The 19,404-nt window shown below is 41.1% G+C and overlaps 1 protein-coding gene across 2 annotated transcripts in view; it reads right to left on the bottom strand.

The window, feature by feature from the left end:
- Positions 1–899: 899 nt before the first annotated feature.
- The window catches only part of LOC132825924 (early estrogen-induced gene 1 protein-like), a 108,906-nt gene continuing 90,401 nt past the window's right edge, over positions 900–19,404 (bottom strand). Inside the window, exons 6-11 of one of the 2 annotated variants that reach the window (XM_060841561.1) lie at positions 18,612–18,763; positions 15,472–15,576; positions 11,668–11,935; positions 10,099–10,220; positions 5,952–6,021; positions 900–5,266 (exon numbers count right to left, since the gene is read on the bottom strand). In XM_060841561.1, the coding sequence (XP_060697544.1) occupies positions 5,221–5,266; positions 5,952–6,021; positions 10,099–10,220; positions 11,668–11,935; positions 15,472–15,576; positions 18,612–18,763 (763 nt within the window). In that variant the 3' untranslated portion in view covers positions 900–5,220. The remainder of the gene's footprint in view (positions 5,267–5,951; positions 6,022–10,098; positions 10,221–11,667; positions 11,936–15,471; positions 15,577–18,611; positions 18,764–19,404) is intronic. The other variant, XM_060841562.1, reaches the window with a different exon arrangement.

The following is a 19,404-nucleotide window of genomic DNA, read 5'->3' as shown; positions in this document are numbered from 1 at the left end:
ACTGTTGTAGAGCAAAGCAGGGTTCTCATCGATAGTTTCCCGATACTGCTGCTGATAAACCATGAGAATGAAAAGGGGTACGGCAAGATTTTGACTAATTAATAACTGGGCAGAGACTGTCTTTGTCAGTGTGGCCTGTTGGCACTCCATCATGCAAATGTCTTTAGTCAGAGGTTACAACAGTCCAATATAAATTTCCACACACTAATACCAAAACAAAAATGCTGCCTTTTACAAAAGGAAATCAGGAACACGATCAACACCAATGTGTAACATTCTAAACACATTTTCCGATGTCACGCAGGGAGATATTCAAGGGCTATCATCCCTTTGTGACAATAACGCAGTCTCCAGTCAGCCTGCTGGCCGGAAACACAGACAGAAAGGATCAAAATAATTCAGAAATGATTTTAAAAAATAAACACAGCTCCTACAACAGTGGTCAATTTCGGACAGTTTCACAAATAAAAGCAATCACCAAGTAGTTATTCTTGTTTTAAAATCTGTGATCAACATCTGATTGGCGGAAGAAATTAAATAGGACTTGGAAAGTAAAAAGTGCACCTGAGCTGTAAAATGGATGAATGGCTACGACAGGTTTTTCATTATAATGGATTGAGTAAAGCAAACTACGTGCAACAAGACAAACATTCTACCCCTGCATGTGTGACCTTACGGGAACTGCAGTTTCCACATGTGGTGCAGTCCCGTTAACAGTAAAAAATGAGGTCTGCAGATGCTGGAGATCACAGCTGCAAATGTGTTGCTGGTCAAAGCACAGCAGGTTAGGCAGCATCTCAGGAATAGAGAATTCGACGTTTCGAGCATAAGCCCTTCATCAGGAATAGATGAAGGGCTTATGCTCGAAACGTCGAATTCTCTATTCCTGAGATGCTGCCTAACCTGCTGTGCTTTGACCAGCAACACATTTGCAGCAGTCCCGTTAACAAAACAGCCCCATCTGCGACCTTGTGTCGTAACTAGACATTTCTGCCACAACTCCCTTCCAAATTACTGATTTCACGAACTCTCATCAGTAAATACAATGCACAGGACAGATTGCTTTGTAAGCCTGCTGTCATCGCTGCCCAGGTGGCAAGACCACTCTCCTACTTAGAAGAGGACCTTGGGTGGTGAAGTGGTGTTCTAACAATGCTAGGCCATGGAGTGGTAGCAGGGAGAAAAGAACAAAAGACAAGGAGAAGAGGTAGGTGCCCACCTAATAGCAACAAAGCAAATTGGGGTGGGGGGGGTGGCACATGAGTACATGTCCAGGGGGAGCAATAAAAAAGGATTTAAGAGACAACTGGTCCAAGTCTCAATTATCAAGATGTTCTACTTTGGTCAAATTAAATTAGTTCGTTCAAAGGCAACAGCCACAGCACAAGTGGAGCTCTGAGTTGGTGACAATTTAGTTTGCAATCCCTGCACTTAAAGTAATATACAAACTGAAGCTCCGTTAGTAGGATCTGTAGCAAGGTGCTATGCTAACTACTAACAAAGCAAGTCAAAACAGGAAAATACTGCTAGAAAAAATACCTCAATTAAAAAAACTGTTCCAAGTGAATTTACACTAAATTTTGATTAACACGTCAATGCCAATAGTCAAATGTTACTAAAATGTAAAAAAAATTATTATTCAATCTTAACCCTTGATCTGCTGGTTTTATTGATGCTGAGAATATCTGAACAGTTTATTAATTCTTTTAACAAGCTAAGTTGATTTAGGGAAGGACTGTGGTATTTATGGATGATCTCAGACTTGCATCAAACTCTACTTCAACAAAGATATTCTGTAGAAATCTCTGTAGTCAGCTACTCCATTTCAGCCTTCTAAAGCCGATTACATTGTTTAAAATAAACAAGTTGGAAAAACTATATGGTCAAGGGCTAAATTAAATACAATCTAAAGGTGGGGCTATCTAATCAAAGGGGTCATGAAACTGTTGGCCTTTTCATCGGTAATGACTAAATGTACTGGTAGATAGTGTTGGGTTTTTTTTAAACCAGTGCATGTAAAAGAAAAGTCACCATAGTCCCAGAGGATCATGGTGCTGCTCTCTCATTAGAGATAGACAACTTGTGGTGGTTTAACTTGAAGTTCACCACGCCTCAGGCGAAGGGAGAGATGAAGGAGGCAGGACCCACACGGAGAACTGGATGTGCACTGTTGGGACTCACTCTGCATCACAAACTAGCTGTCCAGCTAACTGAGCTGACCAGCTCCCCAAATGCAAAACACAACTGCATATTCAAAATTTTAAGTCAAATGAAAAAAAATTTTTTAATTTAGGAAAGTTTTGTCAGTGGGGCAGCATTTCACCTTGCAGACGTACGAAGAAATATATTGGCATAAGTCTTTTGAGCTATTCACTCACATTGTCTATCTGTAGGGAGTGTAATTGTGTAGCACCGTATTGCGCTCTGATTAATTGTCTCTGACAGACACTGCCTCAGGCCCACACAACGATGTCTCACTTTGGAATGATTTGGAGATGCTGGTGTTGGACTGGGGTGTACAAAGTTAAAAATCACACAACAGCAGGTTTAATTGGAAGCACTAGCTTTCAGAGCACCGCTCCTTTATCAACCACCTGATGAAGGAGCTGCCCTCCAAAACTAGTGCTTCCAATTCAATCTGCCGGACTATAACCTGGTGTTGTCGGATTGTTAACTTTGTTCACTTTGGAATTACTGAACACACAGAAATCTACTTGCAAACATGTTTTGGACAGAACCAGTTTTGGGAGGGGATTGGCATGAAGTCAAGAAGACATCCACTCAGTAAAATGGGAGGGTGAGTTTGATGGGGTTTTACATCTCAGTGTCAACACTGAGAACAAGATTCATTGTAATTAACATGAAAGACCTTCGATTTCCATATTATTTGACTAAATGGGCATTCTTTTGCGTCTTCAAGTAACCTGTACTTCAGTGGTTAAATAAGAGGGGCCAGAAAGATGTTTTTGAACGAATATGCAGATTTTAGTTGCTTGAAGGTGATACCTTTTGTTATTTATGAACCAGTCTGTGCAAAAGAGGTAATATCCTAGCAGTTAAGTGTTAATTTTGGCTCTGCATTAAAAAAAACTTAAGATTTTCCTCACACTAGTTGTCAAGAACAGTTATTAAAACAGTACAAAAATCAAGAGTTAAGATTCATCGCAGCCTTGAATTTTAGGCCTCAAATTTACCACAGATACAGATAGTGGACAAGTTAACTGTTCACATTACATTAAACTGAGCCACAATATTCACAAGTGGCATGCAATAAGCAAGAGGACAAGGCTAGTGTAGGAAATATACAAGTCTTCAAAGTGCATAGCTAACCAACGCCAGCATGTTCAGACAGGAACAGGAAAATGACATTTTTAAAGAGCTACAGCCTCTCGCCATGAATCACTGGACTCATTTGTTCCACCAGAGGCAGCAAACTGGCTCAGGCCTGATTAGACCAAGATCTGGACCCATCAGATTACACATCCACAGCCCGACAGGTCAGAGACAAGCAACATGGAGAACTGCAATTCCCAAACTTTCAATTCTCCTCACTAAATACTTCAATGGGCTAGAATCGAGTGTTGCACTGGCACAGTATTGTACAAAATACGCAGCCAGCTGTTAATGCTGTGTAGCAAAAATCCATGGCACTTCTTTAGCAAATCCCTCAGATTGATTGGGAAGTAAAAGTGTACTCTAATGGCCCATAATCAATCTGGAACAAAAACAAGTTTCACCCCCAAAGGTTTACAGTATCTTTGTTTCAAAGCAGGAAACACCTGTACCAAAGGCCACTTACTGACAGCTTAAGAGACAAGACCAAAGTTTGGAATCAGTAGCTGTTCCTTCCAATATAATTCAACAATAAGGAAACATCAGAATTTCCACAAGGTCAGCATTTGCCCACTACCGTTCTGAACAGCTGAGCACAAATAAAAGGTATTAATAGTCATCAGTGGCTGGTTCAGTGGTGCATTATTAGTCTTTGCAACAAGATCGTACAGCACACAGGTTCCATTTCTCTTCAGAATACCTTCTGATGAGGTTACTGTTATTGCAACAGCACGCCACTAGACTGGAGTCTTTAAAGCCAGCCTTTTAGTAACTGTTCAGATAGCATGGTTAAAACACACATCTGATTTATCTTCTTTTGAAGCACAACTATAAAAAACAACCGATTTATGAACATGAATGAATCTGCTCCATGCCCATAAAGAAATACGTTCCAACAACATGCATTATTAAGGAACAATATATGTATATGAATATGTCAAGTTCCTGACATGAGTCGGAAGCATCAGAAATCACGAAAAGTGTCACTACTGGACAAAGAAACAAAAAAATCCTATTACTTCATTTCAAGAGAAATCCAACACCCCACAGATACACAAATACTCCGTGCAAAGACATCACCGTATTTGATGTGTCCGTTAATAGCATCATGGTTGATACACTGATTTAGAATTTGGACGATCATTATTTTGATTTTTTTAAAATATGAACCTCCTTCACTTGACAGCAATAATGCTGAAATTGTTACAATTAAGTGAAAAATTTGTGTTTTCTAGTAACCAAAATCACAATCAAGTTTGGTGGATCAAAACAAACTGATTTCCTCACACGCACAGCAACTTAAAATCTGGGGCGAAACAGAATAAAATTTTCCAAAGTGTTAAAAAGTTTCCTCTTTATGCAACAATATCCAACAGGGCGATGTGCAGTCTTTAGCCCTGGTCTCCAAATGGTCTAGAAGGGTCTACCTTGGAATAACACTGGGAGGACAATATTTCAAGGAAAAACTGTCCCCTTTAAAAAGACACTCAGTCACAAGTGTTTTGCATTTAATTGTTGTGTTTCAAGAGGATTTCTTGAACAACATTTCAATGTCACAAAAACAAATTATTTCTGAGATTAAATCATGATCTCTGTACTGGTTCTCAGTAAGCACTGCAACAGAAATAAATGGGAGGTCTTTTCTTTAAAATGGGAGCCACGTCCCAACCAATTCCCTAAATACTTCAATGAAGTCAGAATCAACATCAGCCACTTCTTGAGAGGGGGAGTGGGGAGTGGGGCTGTTGTTTGATATCAGTGGCCACCCTCCTTCTTCAGTCCAGCTGAACTGGTGGGTGGCATGACCTGATGGATAAGACTAGATGTGCTGTAGGCAAGGAGCTCAAATGGAAAGTGGTTAAGTAGATGCAGAGTGGCTCAAGTTTCTCAACGGCTCTCAATAACAACAGGCTCAAAGACACCCGCAGATACCCTGTGGAGAAAGAAACAGCACTTGTTACTTGCAGAAAACAGACTGTGAAAATACTCATTGTATTATCTCGCTTGAGCTTTTGACACCTTAAGCATAAGGACTGTAAACACACATTTTAATACAGCACAGGTTGGAGAGTACAAAATGCATTTTCCAAAACTGTAGAAGCAAGGTGCCCATTATGAGAATTAAAACTCCATTGACATGAGAAGGAATAGCTGACAACCCATATTTATTTAACTTTTCACCTTGTAAAACATAACCAAGGCACTTCACAAAGCACTACCTAGTTGACTGCAGAGGAGGGATTTTAGAAAGAATGTTTATAATTTTAGTACCACTAGCACATGAGGAAATGCTTTCCTCAGGAGGTACTGTTCACTGAGATAATGTGAAATAAACCTTCAATCAAGGAACTGGCAGGTCCATAAATTACTGCATCACATTCGAACATTTGCAGCTTTAAATGATCAATAATCTTACGCCAAATTATTTCTCTGAGCAAATAGCAGAAAGACAAGCTGATGATTGAAAGGGCCCAAGTTTGTTAGATAAAATGCAAAAGGGTTCTTATTTCAAAAATATTAAAGACTCATTTTTAAGAAAATCCCACACCAATAATCTGGAGTCCAGGATAAATTACACAATGGTACAAGACCACTCTGCTGCAATTTCTGAAACTCACCTGTTCCCCAGCTGAATACCACCGAGTGCTGTTGTTCCATCTCTGCTTACAAACAGCCTCAAATTACTGTCTGAAAATGAGAAGAATACACACATCAGTACACTGGGAAAAAAGCAGCATACACATACATGGCTGAAGAATCTCTGCCTTCGGCTGCAGCCCTCATTTTGAGAGCACTGACTCAAATTTGAATTCATGTAGCACCTCAACATGTCTATTAAAGAATGTAATGTATCACAGCACAAAAACAGCGGTTTGACAGGCAAAGACCTCAGCCATTCGGAGAGTATATTCAAAGTGAAGACAGATAGATTTTTAATGGGTAAGGGAATCCAGGGTTATGGGGAGGGGGATAAAAGCAGGAAAGTGGAGTTGAAGATTAACAGACCAGCCATGATCTTATTGAATGCTGAAGTAGATTCAACAAGCTGAATAACTTACTTCAGATCATGACTTGGAGATGCCGGTGTTGGACTGGGGTGTACAAAGTTAAAAATCACACAACACCAGGTTATAGTCCAACAGGTTTAATTGGAAGCACACTAGTTTTCGGAGCGTCGCTCCTTCATCAGGTGGTAGTGGAGGGCTCAATCCTAACACATAGAATTTATAGCAAAAATTTTCAGTGTGATGTAACTGAAATTATACATTGAAAAATTGATTGTCTGTTACTTCAGATCATGTGTCTTAAGGTCTGATTTCACAAAAATAGGGAGATAAATTGGCCAATTAATTACTGCTTGAGGGAGTTTGTAGAGCAATGTTATATCAGGACAGCAGGATAGCTCCCAGCTCTCCTTGACACAATGGGGGCCTCATTTCTTTGCCATTGTTTTTATTGTCATGGTACAAGTCAGTGAAAAAAAAGTGAAGTCTTGGATTTAAAGAATCATTGAAGAGTTGGGATTTCTAATAGGGCAGTGTCCCATCGGTAGCACAATAGACTGTAGCACTGAAATAGCAACTAGATCGAGACAGAATCAATTAGATCATTTCTCCAATTTGTGTTTGTTTGACTTTCTCCCTCAAAGGTCAGGTTGCAGGATTAGTGGTTGCCTGATAAGTGTTTGAGGCCTGAGAATGAAATGGGTATCAGTGGAGAAAAATCAGAAAAGGGGCTTAAAATAAAACACAAGACATTAGAAGTCAATCATATGGCATAATGAACCTGCTCTGTCATTCAATTTATCACATCTCAATTTTCAATTTCCTACTCACTCCCCAAAACATGACACAGCTAAACCACAGCTATCCTGGCTTTGAATCTATTCAACAATGTAGCATTTAAACCCTCTTGTGATAGAGACTTCCCAAGATTCACAACCTTCGAGAAAGGAAACTTATCCTCATGTCAGTACAAAATGAACAACCTTTCATCTTAAGGCTTGAACCTGTCTTCTAGATTCCCCTGCCAGTGCAAGCAACCTCAGTGCCTGCCTTGTCAAGCCCCTTTAAAATTGGCCATTTTTCAACGAGATCACTTGCCCAGAGAATAAATGTCTAACTTACTCGGCCTCTCTTCATAGGATAACCCTCTGTTCCCAGGTTATCCTATGATAACTCGAGAATCTCTGTTGTACTGTCTACAATGCATTGTCTTTAAAATGGAAAGCACTCGATCAACACCCTTTCTACCCCAGCACTCCCTCCTCCCACCCACCATTCCTCTATCCCAAAGTATTGCATAAATGCAGTCTCCTCCATACTGTGTCAGCTCTGATGAAGAGTCAAGGATATGTAAAACATTCGCTTGCTCCCCCTCCATGGATGCTGCCTGAGCCACTCTGATCTCCACCATTTGTTGTTTTCAGTTCATCTTTAGATGGAAATTGTGTAATTTTCTGATACCTCAGATTAATATAAAGAACCAGGTCACAGAAATTAGGGTTTAACTTGGTTCTGCACTTATTAAAAAGCTTTATTAAAAAATAATGAATTTTAAAATGCTGAGAAGGTAGTTCAATAGCCCCTATCCAGAGGTTTGCTCAGATAATCACTTGTTGTTCTTCAATCTCCCTTCCCCAGGTACTTTTCGCGTCTTTGCGGAGAACAAATAGTTCATAACTTACAAAGCCTTTCTCTGATTGGTTAAAAGCAACAGCTTACAGCTATTGGTGAGGGAAAATAAACTGGCTTTGTTCAGGTTTCAGGCATGTTCTACTACGAGGAGAGATGCACCACCTTCCCTTTTGGGCATGTGATAGTTTCTGGCCATATTGATCACATCCACAAGCTGCTCACTTGCACAGGAGCTAATTGTAACTGTTAGCAGACAGACAACTGCTCAACACTCCTCAAACTAATCAGCCTCTTGTTGTTGGCCAAATCTCATTTTGCATACACCCCTAACTTTGTCCCATTTGCAACTAACGCCCCCCCACTGGTTGAACAAAGCAGCTACGTAAACACTACCTACAACGAGTATTGGTAACTGTCTTTTAAGTACAGTAATCCCTTCCACGATCCTCAAATTTTTAAAACCGTTCTTTTCCCAGTTCTAAAGGAGGGTCACTGGTCCCAAAACGTTAACTCGGATTTCTCTCCGTAGGTACTGCCAGACCTGTTAAGATTTTCTAACAATGTGTTTTCCCCCCCCCACCCCATTCAGTCCACTATCAAAAATACAGAAAAAGGTAGAGTTTTTATACTAACCATAATTTCCCATAAACCTTGTGAGCCGTGATAATGTACTGCATACTTCAGTTTCACTCAAGAATCCAAGATAAGGCAGATAGACGGTCTTATCCTATGTGTAGGTAAGGATGTCTCCCTCCGATCAGCTGATGAAATGTTATTCTTTCATGTTGAGCTCCCTTAGGAGAAATCCTGAGGTGCCAAGCACAGATGGCACTCTGGATGAGGGTCTTCATTCTCCATCATCAAAAGTGACTTGCTATCACCACTACTGACTGAACTGTCCAAGTCTCAAACAACTAGCAGCTGGTGAGGAACCAAGAGGGGAAAACCTACGAGACCTTGTCTTCCCAAATCCACCAGTCACACGTGCATCTTTTCGTCAGTAGGAGTGATCACCTCACAGCTTCAGCAACAGAAAGTGAAGCTTTTGAACGACACAGCAGAGGAGAAATCCATTTTCTCCATCAGACCTGTGCCCATTCTTTGTAAAAATTATCCAGATTGGTTCCACTCTTATGCCCTTTCTCCGGAAAGCAACCAATAGTTTTCCCTTTCACGTACACATCCAAACCTCTTTTGAAAATTACTGAATATGTTTCCACAGTCCTTTTAGGCCCGATTATAACCTGCTGTGTAAAAGACCATTCTCATGCCACCTCTGGGCTCTTTAGCCAATTACCTTCGTATCAGAAATTAAAGGAAAATACTATGCAGGCTGGAGATCTGAAATAAAAACAAAGTGCTTGAGAAACTCATCTGTGGAGCATCTGTTAACTACACAGGAGCTAATCACAGCATCTGTGGAGAGAGAACAGAACTAATGCTCACATCCAATATGGCTCTTCTCTCCACAGACACGATCAGACTTCCAGCACTTTTTGCTTTTATCTCAAATGTTCTGTGCTATGTGACACAAAAACTTTGAAAACATATTACAGCCTCAGCCTCAAATTGTGGCATAGCTGAGAAAGTGACTGGACAAATACTTGGAAAGGGAGCATGAAGGGCAGTTAAGTGGGAGGAGATCAAAATGGAGATATAGACGTGAACAGCCGAATCTCCCTGCCCGGGCTGTAATTTCTACAATACTTGTGTGGTCCAATTGGCAAGAGAGAGAGATAAGATTTGGCAACTGCTGAAATCAACATACTTTTATAGTTGTCTCATCGCAGAGCACACAGCATTGTGGTTTTCCCCATGATTAATTGAGGCATGTGACAAACTTTGTGGCAGAGCCCAGATTCTTTACAGTAACATCAATCACACTGTTAGACAGAGATGGAGGTCAGCACACACATCTAAACAACACTGCCTTTTCTTGTGAATGTATATATCATACTAACTTCAAAATATGTCTGCAATATTAAACAGCATTTTGGAAGGAGGCAACACTCCAGTTTGGGTGACTTGACCTTTAATTGTCCTCCTGTACACTAAAAAGGCAGCATCACCACATGGATGAATAGCGGACAATGTCCCTGGATTAAGAGTGGAAACGTGGCAAACTTACCTTCAGCATTACTGACATCTGTGAAATCTTGACTCTGCACAATTTTCTCCACAATGTCATCTGCATCGATTCTGGTATCATCAACCCAAGTAGGTTGACTCTCGACAGTTTCCTTTTTTCGTCTGCGGAATGAGAAACCAATTAGGAACAGTACAACAACGCACTTAAAAATTACATCCACAGCCCGTGCATGAGGAGCCCTGAAATTCAGAAGTTAGCACAACCTTTCCAACCAAAACTTTACTGGAGTGCTGACTCTGGCAGGTCTTTCCGGTCAAAAACATTCTAGCTGCAATATGGCATTGCATCCTGCAAATCACCAAAATCAGTGCAAACTCTCCCCCCAGCAATTTACACACGTGCATTTTCCAGCTGAGGCTGTAAAATTAAAAGACCAACTGCAGCATCATCCAAACAGACCAGGTAAAGCAGCACAGCACTGGGATCAATTTCATGATTGAGACAACAAGTACTTGCATGCTAAGCCACCGGGGCAGCAGCACGCTGGTTTCCTTAAAGCTCTGCTAGTGATCCTCAATCAGAACGGAATTTGCAGACAGTACTCCGTGGTGCTGATAGATTGCAGAATACGTTTGTGGCACAGACACAAATAGCATTGGCCAAGGTCACAGACCCAATGATGCATTAAGTTGCTTTTTTGTCCCTACATTATCAGGAGTACATTGTTGACGCACTCCAGGTTTGATAATTATTTCTAAATTTTATGCTTTTTTTTGCACAGTTGAATACAATGCAGGTCAGATAAAGATTCGTGTACTTTTGACTCTGACCACAGTCCTGCAAGACCAACTCTTGAATTCTTTTTTGAAGGAGGCTGCACACTCAATGCCAAACAATAATGGAATATTTCCATCTCCGGCCACATAGAATCACCCACCAGAATATCAACAGGGATTTCCAGTGGTCACTCCATATAATGCATGTGCTACCCGCAGAAACAACTTCCTTCAAATGAGCCTAAATTGGATTAGATTGGCCCATGAGGTCAACTTGTCTCTGCAGTCTGTATTGTCTATTTTAAACACAAGTCAATACAATATCTCTGAACACCTTAACTTGGCTATCAGACTGGTTACACAGTCAGATGCCAAATTCCAGACTTTGAGCTATTTGAATCTTGCTCATTCCAATTCATTTTTTCAAAATAGAATCATGCAGCATAATTTCAACTTGAATGAACAGAGAATGGAAAGTTGCTTCATTTGAATCATGAACAGAATGCCTGCAAAACCCAAGCATCTGGAGCTATAAAGCATCCACCCATTTAGTCAGGCTTTTCCAGTTTGGGAATGCAGGTTGTGAAGATGCATTTGCTGACAGAGTGGAAAACCTCGAATTGGACAGAAATGCTTTATCCACCATTTTTTATTTCATAAAAATGTGAAAAAAGTCAGACAATAGACAAACATTTTCCGATCTGGAACAGACAGATCTCAGATACAGGACAGTGTGGAGTTAAAAGAAATGCAAAGATAAAAAATATCACGAACTGGTAACAACAACACCCTTCAAATCAAAAACGGTACACACAACATTCCGTGGTCTCACCTTCTGTGGGTCCTGCTATCAGGATGTGCACTATCCAGAGATAGGGAACTACCTCTTTTAAACAGAACAGCTGTGTACCTGGGTGGCCTTTCTGGTGGGAGTGCTGGCCTTGGGGGCCTGGGTGGTCGCTCCACTTTGTGTTCCTTCTCTCCATCTGTGCTCTCAACGGTTATGCTGAGCCCTCCAGAGGCACTGCTGCTGCTGGATGTGTTACGCCGGTGAGTTAGGTCCGAAAGGCTAGAGGACCGAGAGTGCTCAGTGCTGTAACCTGTGTTTTAAACAAAATTGAAATTGGAAATAAATGCCTCAATTACAAACAAAGAAGTTTGCCTATGGATCTCAACCATGCACTAATTTTCCAACTTTGGGATCATCCTTCTTTTTAGTTCTAATTTTAGTTAATGACAATTAGCTAAAAATTGTGATTCCATTAGCGCTATTAAGAACTAAGCTATTCATCTGCAGCATTAGTTGTACAGTATGACTAATACAATAATTTGATTTGCCCCCAGCACTCGAAAGAGCAAACTACCTCAAGGGGACATGGGCGTCATGTAATAAGCTGTGAATCATGTAATTCTACTCCTCTGCATATGATCATAATAGGCTTTTATTGTGGCATTAATTTTACTTCATCAAGATCATTTTCACATGAGATTACAGTGTGCATTAAAATAATAACTGGGAGTAAGCAGAATCTGGTGTTTAATCTGTTCATGACATCACCCAAAGTGTAAACAAACTGCAGCTGCAATATGCATACCAGATGTTTAATATCTCATTATGACAGTTACCATGATCATCAACATGAGCATTCTTAGCTTAGTAAAGACTTACATTTTGTCGTTTTTCCAAAATGGGACATGGTTATTGCTGGCAACGATTACACGGAGTCCTGAGGAAGGGTCACTCGACCCTGAATGTTAACTCTGATTGCCCTCCACAGATGCTGTCAGACCTGCTGAGCTTTTCCAGCAATTTCTGTTTTTGTTCCGGATTTACAGCATCCGGATTGTTTCGGTTTTTATTCAGGATTACGCTGGTTGCCCTTGAACTGAGGGGCTTGCCAGGCCATTTCAGAAAGCAGTTAAGAGCCAATCACATTGCTACGGATTTGAAGCCACACATAGACCAGACCAGCTATGGACAACAGATTTCCTTCCAAACAAGCATTTAATATGGTAAGAGATTTGACAGTGTAGATAGAGAAAATGTTCCTTGATGGGGGACTCCAGAGTGAGTTGGTAATGAATATTGGCCTTGTCAGTGTCATCCATTTCCATGACTTTGACAGCATTATCAAAACCCACTGATCTGGACAGGCAAACCCAGATCATCAGTCTCAGCCACCTATGTAGTGGCGCACGGTCATAGAATTAATCTATTCCACTGGCCTAAGAGCAACGAGATTAATTTAGCCCCCAAAGCCAGTATGGAGAAAAAGTTGGAGAGACTAGGTTTGTATCTATTGGAATTTAGATTAGGAGATATTTTGATTTAAACATAAAAGATCCAGAGGGGACATGCAAAGGATGTTTCCTTTTATTGGAGAATCTAAAATTAAGGGGTCACTGTTTAAAAGTGTTGGATCACCAATTTAAACATTTAAATATTTTTTAGTCACATGTCTTTGAAACTCTCCCCCCAAAAAGGTAGTAGAGATAGAGTCATTGAATATTTTAAAGAGAGAGTTGGATAGATCCTTGGTAAACAAAGGATGCAGTGTTATGGGGGAAGGTGGGAATGTGGATATCAGGAACAATCAGATCACCCATGATCTTATTAAATAGCCGATTTACTAAGGCTGTATTTTGGGCGGAGGGGTACATGCAACTCCTGCCTCTCGTTCATATGCATAGTTTGTAGAAGACGTATGTAGAAGACAGGCTAGATGTAAACTCTGTTAAATGCACTTTGTTTTTTTGCACCGGTATCCCTGCATTGACAATGATGCTGAAAACACATGCTGGGACAGACACAGCGGATTCCACAGCGAGCACATCCATTCCATTGCACTGCTTCTGAAGCAAGTATGCATATTTGACAGATTACGGGAAAATAAAGCTGTGTTTTATGACCTTAATCGTAAACAGCTTTAGTTCTTCATTACTCAAACTTCACTCAGGTCAAGATGCTGCAGCTTTCCCAGGACTTGCTTTGAAATGGTTAGAAGTCGGGCTACATCCAAAGCATGGGACAAGAATTTACACAATACCTGAAACAGTGTATTTTAATTGTTTATATGAGTAAGACAATAAGAGTTAAATCAGATGGCTAAGGGACAAATGAGCAGTATTTCCTTTCCTGGTAGCTTGGGATTTGTTGTGTAGAATGTAAGGAGCTTTGGTCTGCAACTGCTTGGAATTATAGATGCACTGGTGTGAATGACAATAACAAGGTGTTGAAATAAATCAGCTCTCCTTTCCTCAGAATTGACCCGCTTTGTTTTAATGCCTTGCTGAATGAGGGTTAAAAATCAGTTTAAAGAAACAAATAAAACAAACACAAAAGATAACAATCCAGGACAAGATACATTACACTGGAGCATTAAATCTGAAAAACAACTGAATTGTACTCCACCCCTCAAACAGGATCGAGTTACTTTGGCAAAATGGAACAAAAGACAAAGATGTTTGCCGACAAATCATTGACAAGGTCACTGCAACAGAAAAAGCCACCAGGAATTCTCTGAAGTTTTCTGTTGCTGTCAGTTCTTTACATTTGCTTCACCTGAAAGACTGGGTCATAGGGCATTTCTTTGCATCTTGTTCCAGTCCCTAATTTTTTTAAAAACTTCAATCCTTTATCCTAGGCCTAGCTAGTTATTACTGCTAGAATCAAGTTCACATTTGTCAAACTGCAAGCGCATTGGAGAAAAGAGACTAAAACATCAGATATTTTCTGAAGAGACACTACATAGAGTAGGGTTGTTTTCCTTAGTGCAGAGAAGACTGAAGGGAACACCTGATTGAGGCTTACAAGATTAGGAAGGGAATAGATAGTCCTTAGGAATAAACAATTCCCTATGGTAATTACTAAGGGGCACAGTTTTAGGGTAAGGGGAAAGTAGTCTAGAGGATGTTTAAGAAGGATCTTTTCACCTAGAGGGCAGTGGGTATCTGTAAGGATGGTGGAGGCAGGAACTATCACAGCATTTAATAAGTCTTTAGATGACCACTTGGAATCCCACAGCATACAAGGCTATGGGGCCAAGAACGGGGAAATAAGATTAGGTTAGATAAGTGGTTGTTGACTGGGCCAGACACAATAGGCTGGAGGGTGTCTTTCTGTATTGTAAAACTCCATGTCCATAAGTTGCTTTTACTGCAGTACAGGAAAAATCAATTCATCTAATCTTAAAACAAAGCAGCAACTAGAAAATGGGATTGAAGGGTTGTATGGAAGTATTTATTCAGCTTCTAATCACATACAGCTTTGGGTTTCTGAAAATCCAGCCTCATCCTCCTGTTAGCTCTGCATCCTGCCCTAGTAGCCTCATGTCTCCTTATTCTAAAATCTTCTCATCTACACCATCCAGTTTTACTGTCCGAGAATTCTTCTCCCTCTTTTTAAGATAATTTACTATTCCACCGAGGCCAGCTGTGTAGTATGTGCTGAACACAAGGCTGGAGCAAGAAAATTACCCAAACAATAATGAAACTCTCATTCCTGTCATTAGATCAGTACTGTATTACTCAGCAGTTTACAGACAGCATTATCCCAAATGTCTAAGACTGCAAATCCGAGCCTACAGGCTCCCCAGAAGATGGCAGAGACACAGGAAGAAGCAAAGAAAATACTTACCTGACACTTTTGAATGCTGACTGGCATAGCTGGAATTCCGAGAATGACCAGTTTGAAATACTTCATCTGGGCTGGACGGGGTCTGATCGGCATCTTCAGTCAGACCTAACAAACAGTGCAAAACAGGAGGTACTGCAAGCAGTTCTCGGTTTTCTTGTAACGTGATTAATTCAAGATTCACTCAGGACAACGACAAACTGGAACACAATGATGCAAAGAGACTGTGGTGGAGGCAGAAAATGTCCCACCCCGAAACTCGCAGAAACCTCTCTCTGCTCAGCTAATCAATCACTTCGGGGGCTCTGGGTCCAGTCTATTCCAGCTGCCTGAGGACAGGAGCTTCTGCTGTGGAATAATGAATGGGTGGGAGAAAAGCCATATTTGCCTTTAAAAACAAAAGCCATTACAACAGGAATGAGACTCCCACCCCCCAGCACCATCCAATATATTACATTCAATAACATTCTAATCTTAAAATATTGTCTCAGTGTGTGCACTGATCACTTGGCCTTTTAAACAAAAATATATATTCTAGCAAACTTGCCACAGCATCACTGGTGGGAAGGTGGATGATGACTGGCAAAGAGTCAGAGGTGGAAGGAGGAGGAATGTCCTGAAACAGTCTGCTATTATGAACTGGAATGCAGTGCTTGAAAGGATAGCAGAATCTGATTCAATAACAATTTTCATAGGGAATGTGATAAAAACGTGAACCTAAGAAAACTGCAGAGCTATGAAGAAGGAGCTATGGAGTGCAACTAATTGAATAGCTCTTTCACAGGGACGATAGTAGCTGAATGGCTGTCATGTTTTGCAATTCTTGATGATCTATTGTCTATCTGAATGGTAGCTTCATACAATGAAATACACTGAAATTATGCTGCTAATATGCAGTTAGAACATAGAACATAGAACAATACAGAACAAGCCCTTCGGCTCACGATGTTGTGCCGAACATTTGTCCTCGCTTGAGCACCTATCCACGTACCTATCCATTTGCCGCTTAAAGGTCACCAATGATTCTGACTCTGCCATTCCCACAGGCAGCGCACTCTATTCCCCCACCACTGTCTGGGTAAAGAACCTACCCCTGACATCCCCCCATACCTTCCACCTTTCACCTTAAATTTATGTCCCCTTGTAACACTCTGTTGTACCCGGGGAAAAAGTCTCTGACTGTCTACTCTATTTATTCCCCTGATCATCTTATAAACCTCTATCAAGTCACCCCTCATCCTTCGCCATTCCAATGAGAAAAGGCCTAGCACTCTCAACCTATCCTCGTACGACCTATTCTCCAGTCCAGGCAACATCCTGGTAAATCTCCTCTGCACCCTCTCCAAAGCTTCCACATCTTTCCTAAAATAAGGCGACCAGAACTGCACACAGTACTCCAAATGTGGCCTTACCAAGCTCCTGTACAGCTGCAATATCACCTCACGACTCTTGAATTCAATCCCTCTGCTAATGAACATGAATACACCATAGGCCTTCTTACAAGCTCTATCTACCCGAGTGGCAACTTTCAAAGATCTATGAACATAGACCCCAAGATCCCTCTGCTCCTCCACCTTACTAAGAACCCTATCGTTAACCCTGTATTCCACATTCTTATTTGTCCTTCCAAAATGGACAAGCTCACACTTGACAGGATTGAACTCCATCTGCCACTCCTCAACCCAGCTCTGCATCATATCTAAGTCCCTTTGCAGCCAACAACAGCCCTCCTCACTATCCACAACTCCACCAATCTTCGTATCGTCTGCAAATTTACTGACCCACCCTTCGACTCCCTCAATGCTGAGGAGCCAACAATTACTGCAGTGTGCGAGATGGGTCTGATCCACACAAGCAGTAGCGGAGGCCTGCTCAGGTTACTAAGGACGGTAAAAACCAACTGATGGAAATGACAGTTTACTTGCTTGAAACACAAGGTTTGCACAGACTGCTTCAGAGACACATCCAACATGCTTCTTAAAAATAAAAATCCCAATCTGCATTTCCTTCCAAAGGCTGGAAGAGGAATAGAGGAGCAAACAACTCAAGGTACCCAGTACAAATTATGAGACTTTAGAAACCCTCAGATAATGAGGAATAAGTGAATGATAAACAGTAGTGTCTGCCTTGTTTAACCAAGTCAGATTAATGGGTATGTTGCATTAGATCATCCTTAACCTTTTCAGGAAATGTAATGCCTCTGAGGAAAGCTGTGCTGTTAGAATCATGGAATGGAATCATTGGATCCTTACAGTGTGGAAACAGCCCTTCAGCCCAACAAGTCCACACCAACCCTTCAAAGAGTACTCCATCCAGACGCATTCTCCTACTACTCCACATTTACCCCAGACTAATGCACCTAACCTACACATCTTTGGATTGTAGGAGGAAACCAGAGCACCCAGAGGAAACCAACACAGACATGGGGAGAATGTGCAGACTCCACACAGACAGTGTCCCAAGGGTGGAATCTAACGTGGGAGCTGGCACCGAGAGGGAACAGTACAGAGCCACCGTGCCACCCCAACCCTGAGCCACTGTGCCATTAGTTGTAGATTGGTCAAAATGACTATAATAGCAGCTTCATTTCATAATTTATACTTATATAATCATTAAAACAGCCCAAGGCACGTCACAGGAAACAAATCCAGCATCTTAAGCATTCAAAGCACAGAGATATTAGGTTAGATGATAAAAAGCTTGTTCAAGGAGGTAGATTTTAATGTGGAAGAGATGTGGAAGGGAATTCCAGAGATTATCCAGATATCATAGAATCCCTACATGGTGGAAGCTGGAAGCACGGCCATTCTGCCCATCAGGTCCACACTGACTCTCCAAAAAGCATCCCACCCAGATCCCACCCACCCAAATATGGGTCAGTGAGCACAGTGTAAGCAGAGAATGAGACTTCCTGCAAGTTAAGACAAGGAAAGTAGTGTAAGTAACATCAATATGTGGAGGGTACAAAGTGGGAGGCCAGTTGCAAGTGCATAGGAATAGTGAGGTCTAGAGCAATGAAGGCAAGAATGAGGGTTAACATTCATTTACTTAAAACCCATAATATCATGGTGAGAAACTGATATTACTCAGGCCATAGAGATAGAAAACAATGTGACCTTGGCTATGACTGGAATAACATTTACCTGAACTGAGTGGAGGCCGAGGTTTTGGCTGCCTCACTGAATGCAAGCCCCCGGAGGCAACAGTATTGTCTATGGTCCCATCTCCCTTACAGTCCAGCTGTAAGGAGCTGTCTTGGCCTGGTATTGAAATAGACTTGGCAGTACACGCAGGCCTGTGGAAACCAACACAAGGAATTAGCTGCAATATTTTTGAAATTCCACACTTTCGGTTGAAATACTTTGACTGGCAATACAATTTTTACAGCTAGGCAGATGATATGGCAGACGGATCTTATGCCTGGAACTACAAACTTTATTTCAGTTCATCTCACAGGTGGGCTGGTAAAGAGATTGTATTAATCTGCAGGGCAATCTCTTCAATTGAAACCATATCAAAATACCAGAAGGGTCCATAAACCTACGTCCCTCTGATGAGAAACAATATTTCTAGAGGAAATCTTCAATTGTTCAGCTGAGCAAAAAAAAACAGACAAGCTGATTGTTTGTAAGTTTTTAGCAGTCTATAAAATATTAGCCAGTGCTGTCTAAACAATGGTCACTGCAAACAAGTTAATTTCAAGGGCATTGAAGAGTTTCCATGTTAAGATAAAAAGGATATAAATAAATTCAAACATTTATTGTCATGAGTTTGATCACTCATCTTAGATTAGGCAGTGGTGTGGCTTAAAGACCAGAGTCAATGTCCTTGGCCAGAGGTATCATGGGTGGGGCATTAGGGAAGTAAGGAGTTGGAGGAAGTCAGGCAGACTGCTGTTTAGTGATGTAGTAACGTAGTGATGTGCTGAGGTACCAC

This window comes from Hemiscyllium ocellatum, chromosome 21, assembly GCF_020745735.1.
Source record: "Hemiscyllium ocellatum isolate sHemOce1 chromosome 21, sHemOce1.pat.X.cur, whole genome shotgun sequence".
NCBI lineage: Eukaryota > Metazoa > Chordata > Chondrichthyes > Orectolobiformes > Hemiscylliidae > Hemiscyllium > Hemiscyllium ocellatum.
The sequence above is the reverse complement of the archived record's forward strand: the minus strand, read 5'-3'. Positions and strand labels throughout refer to the sequence as shown.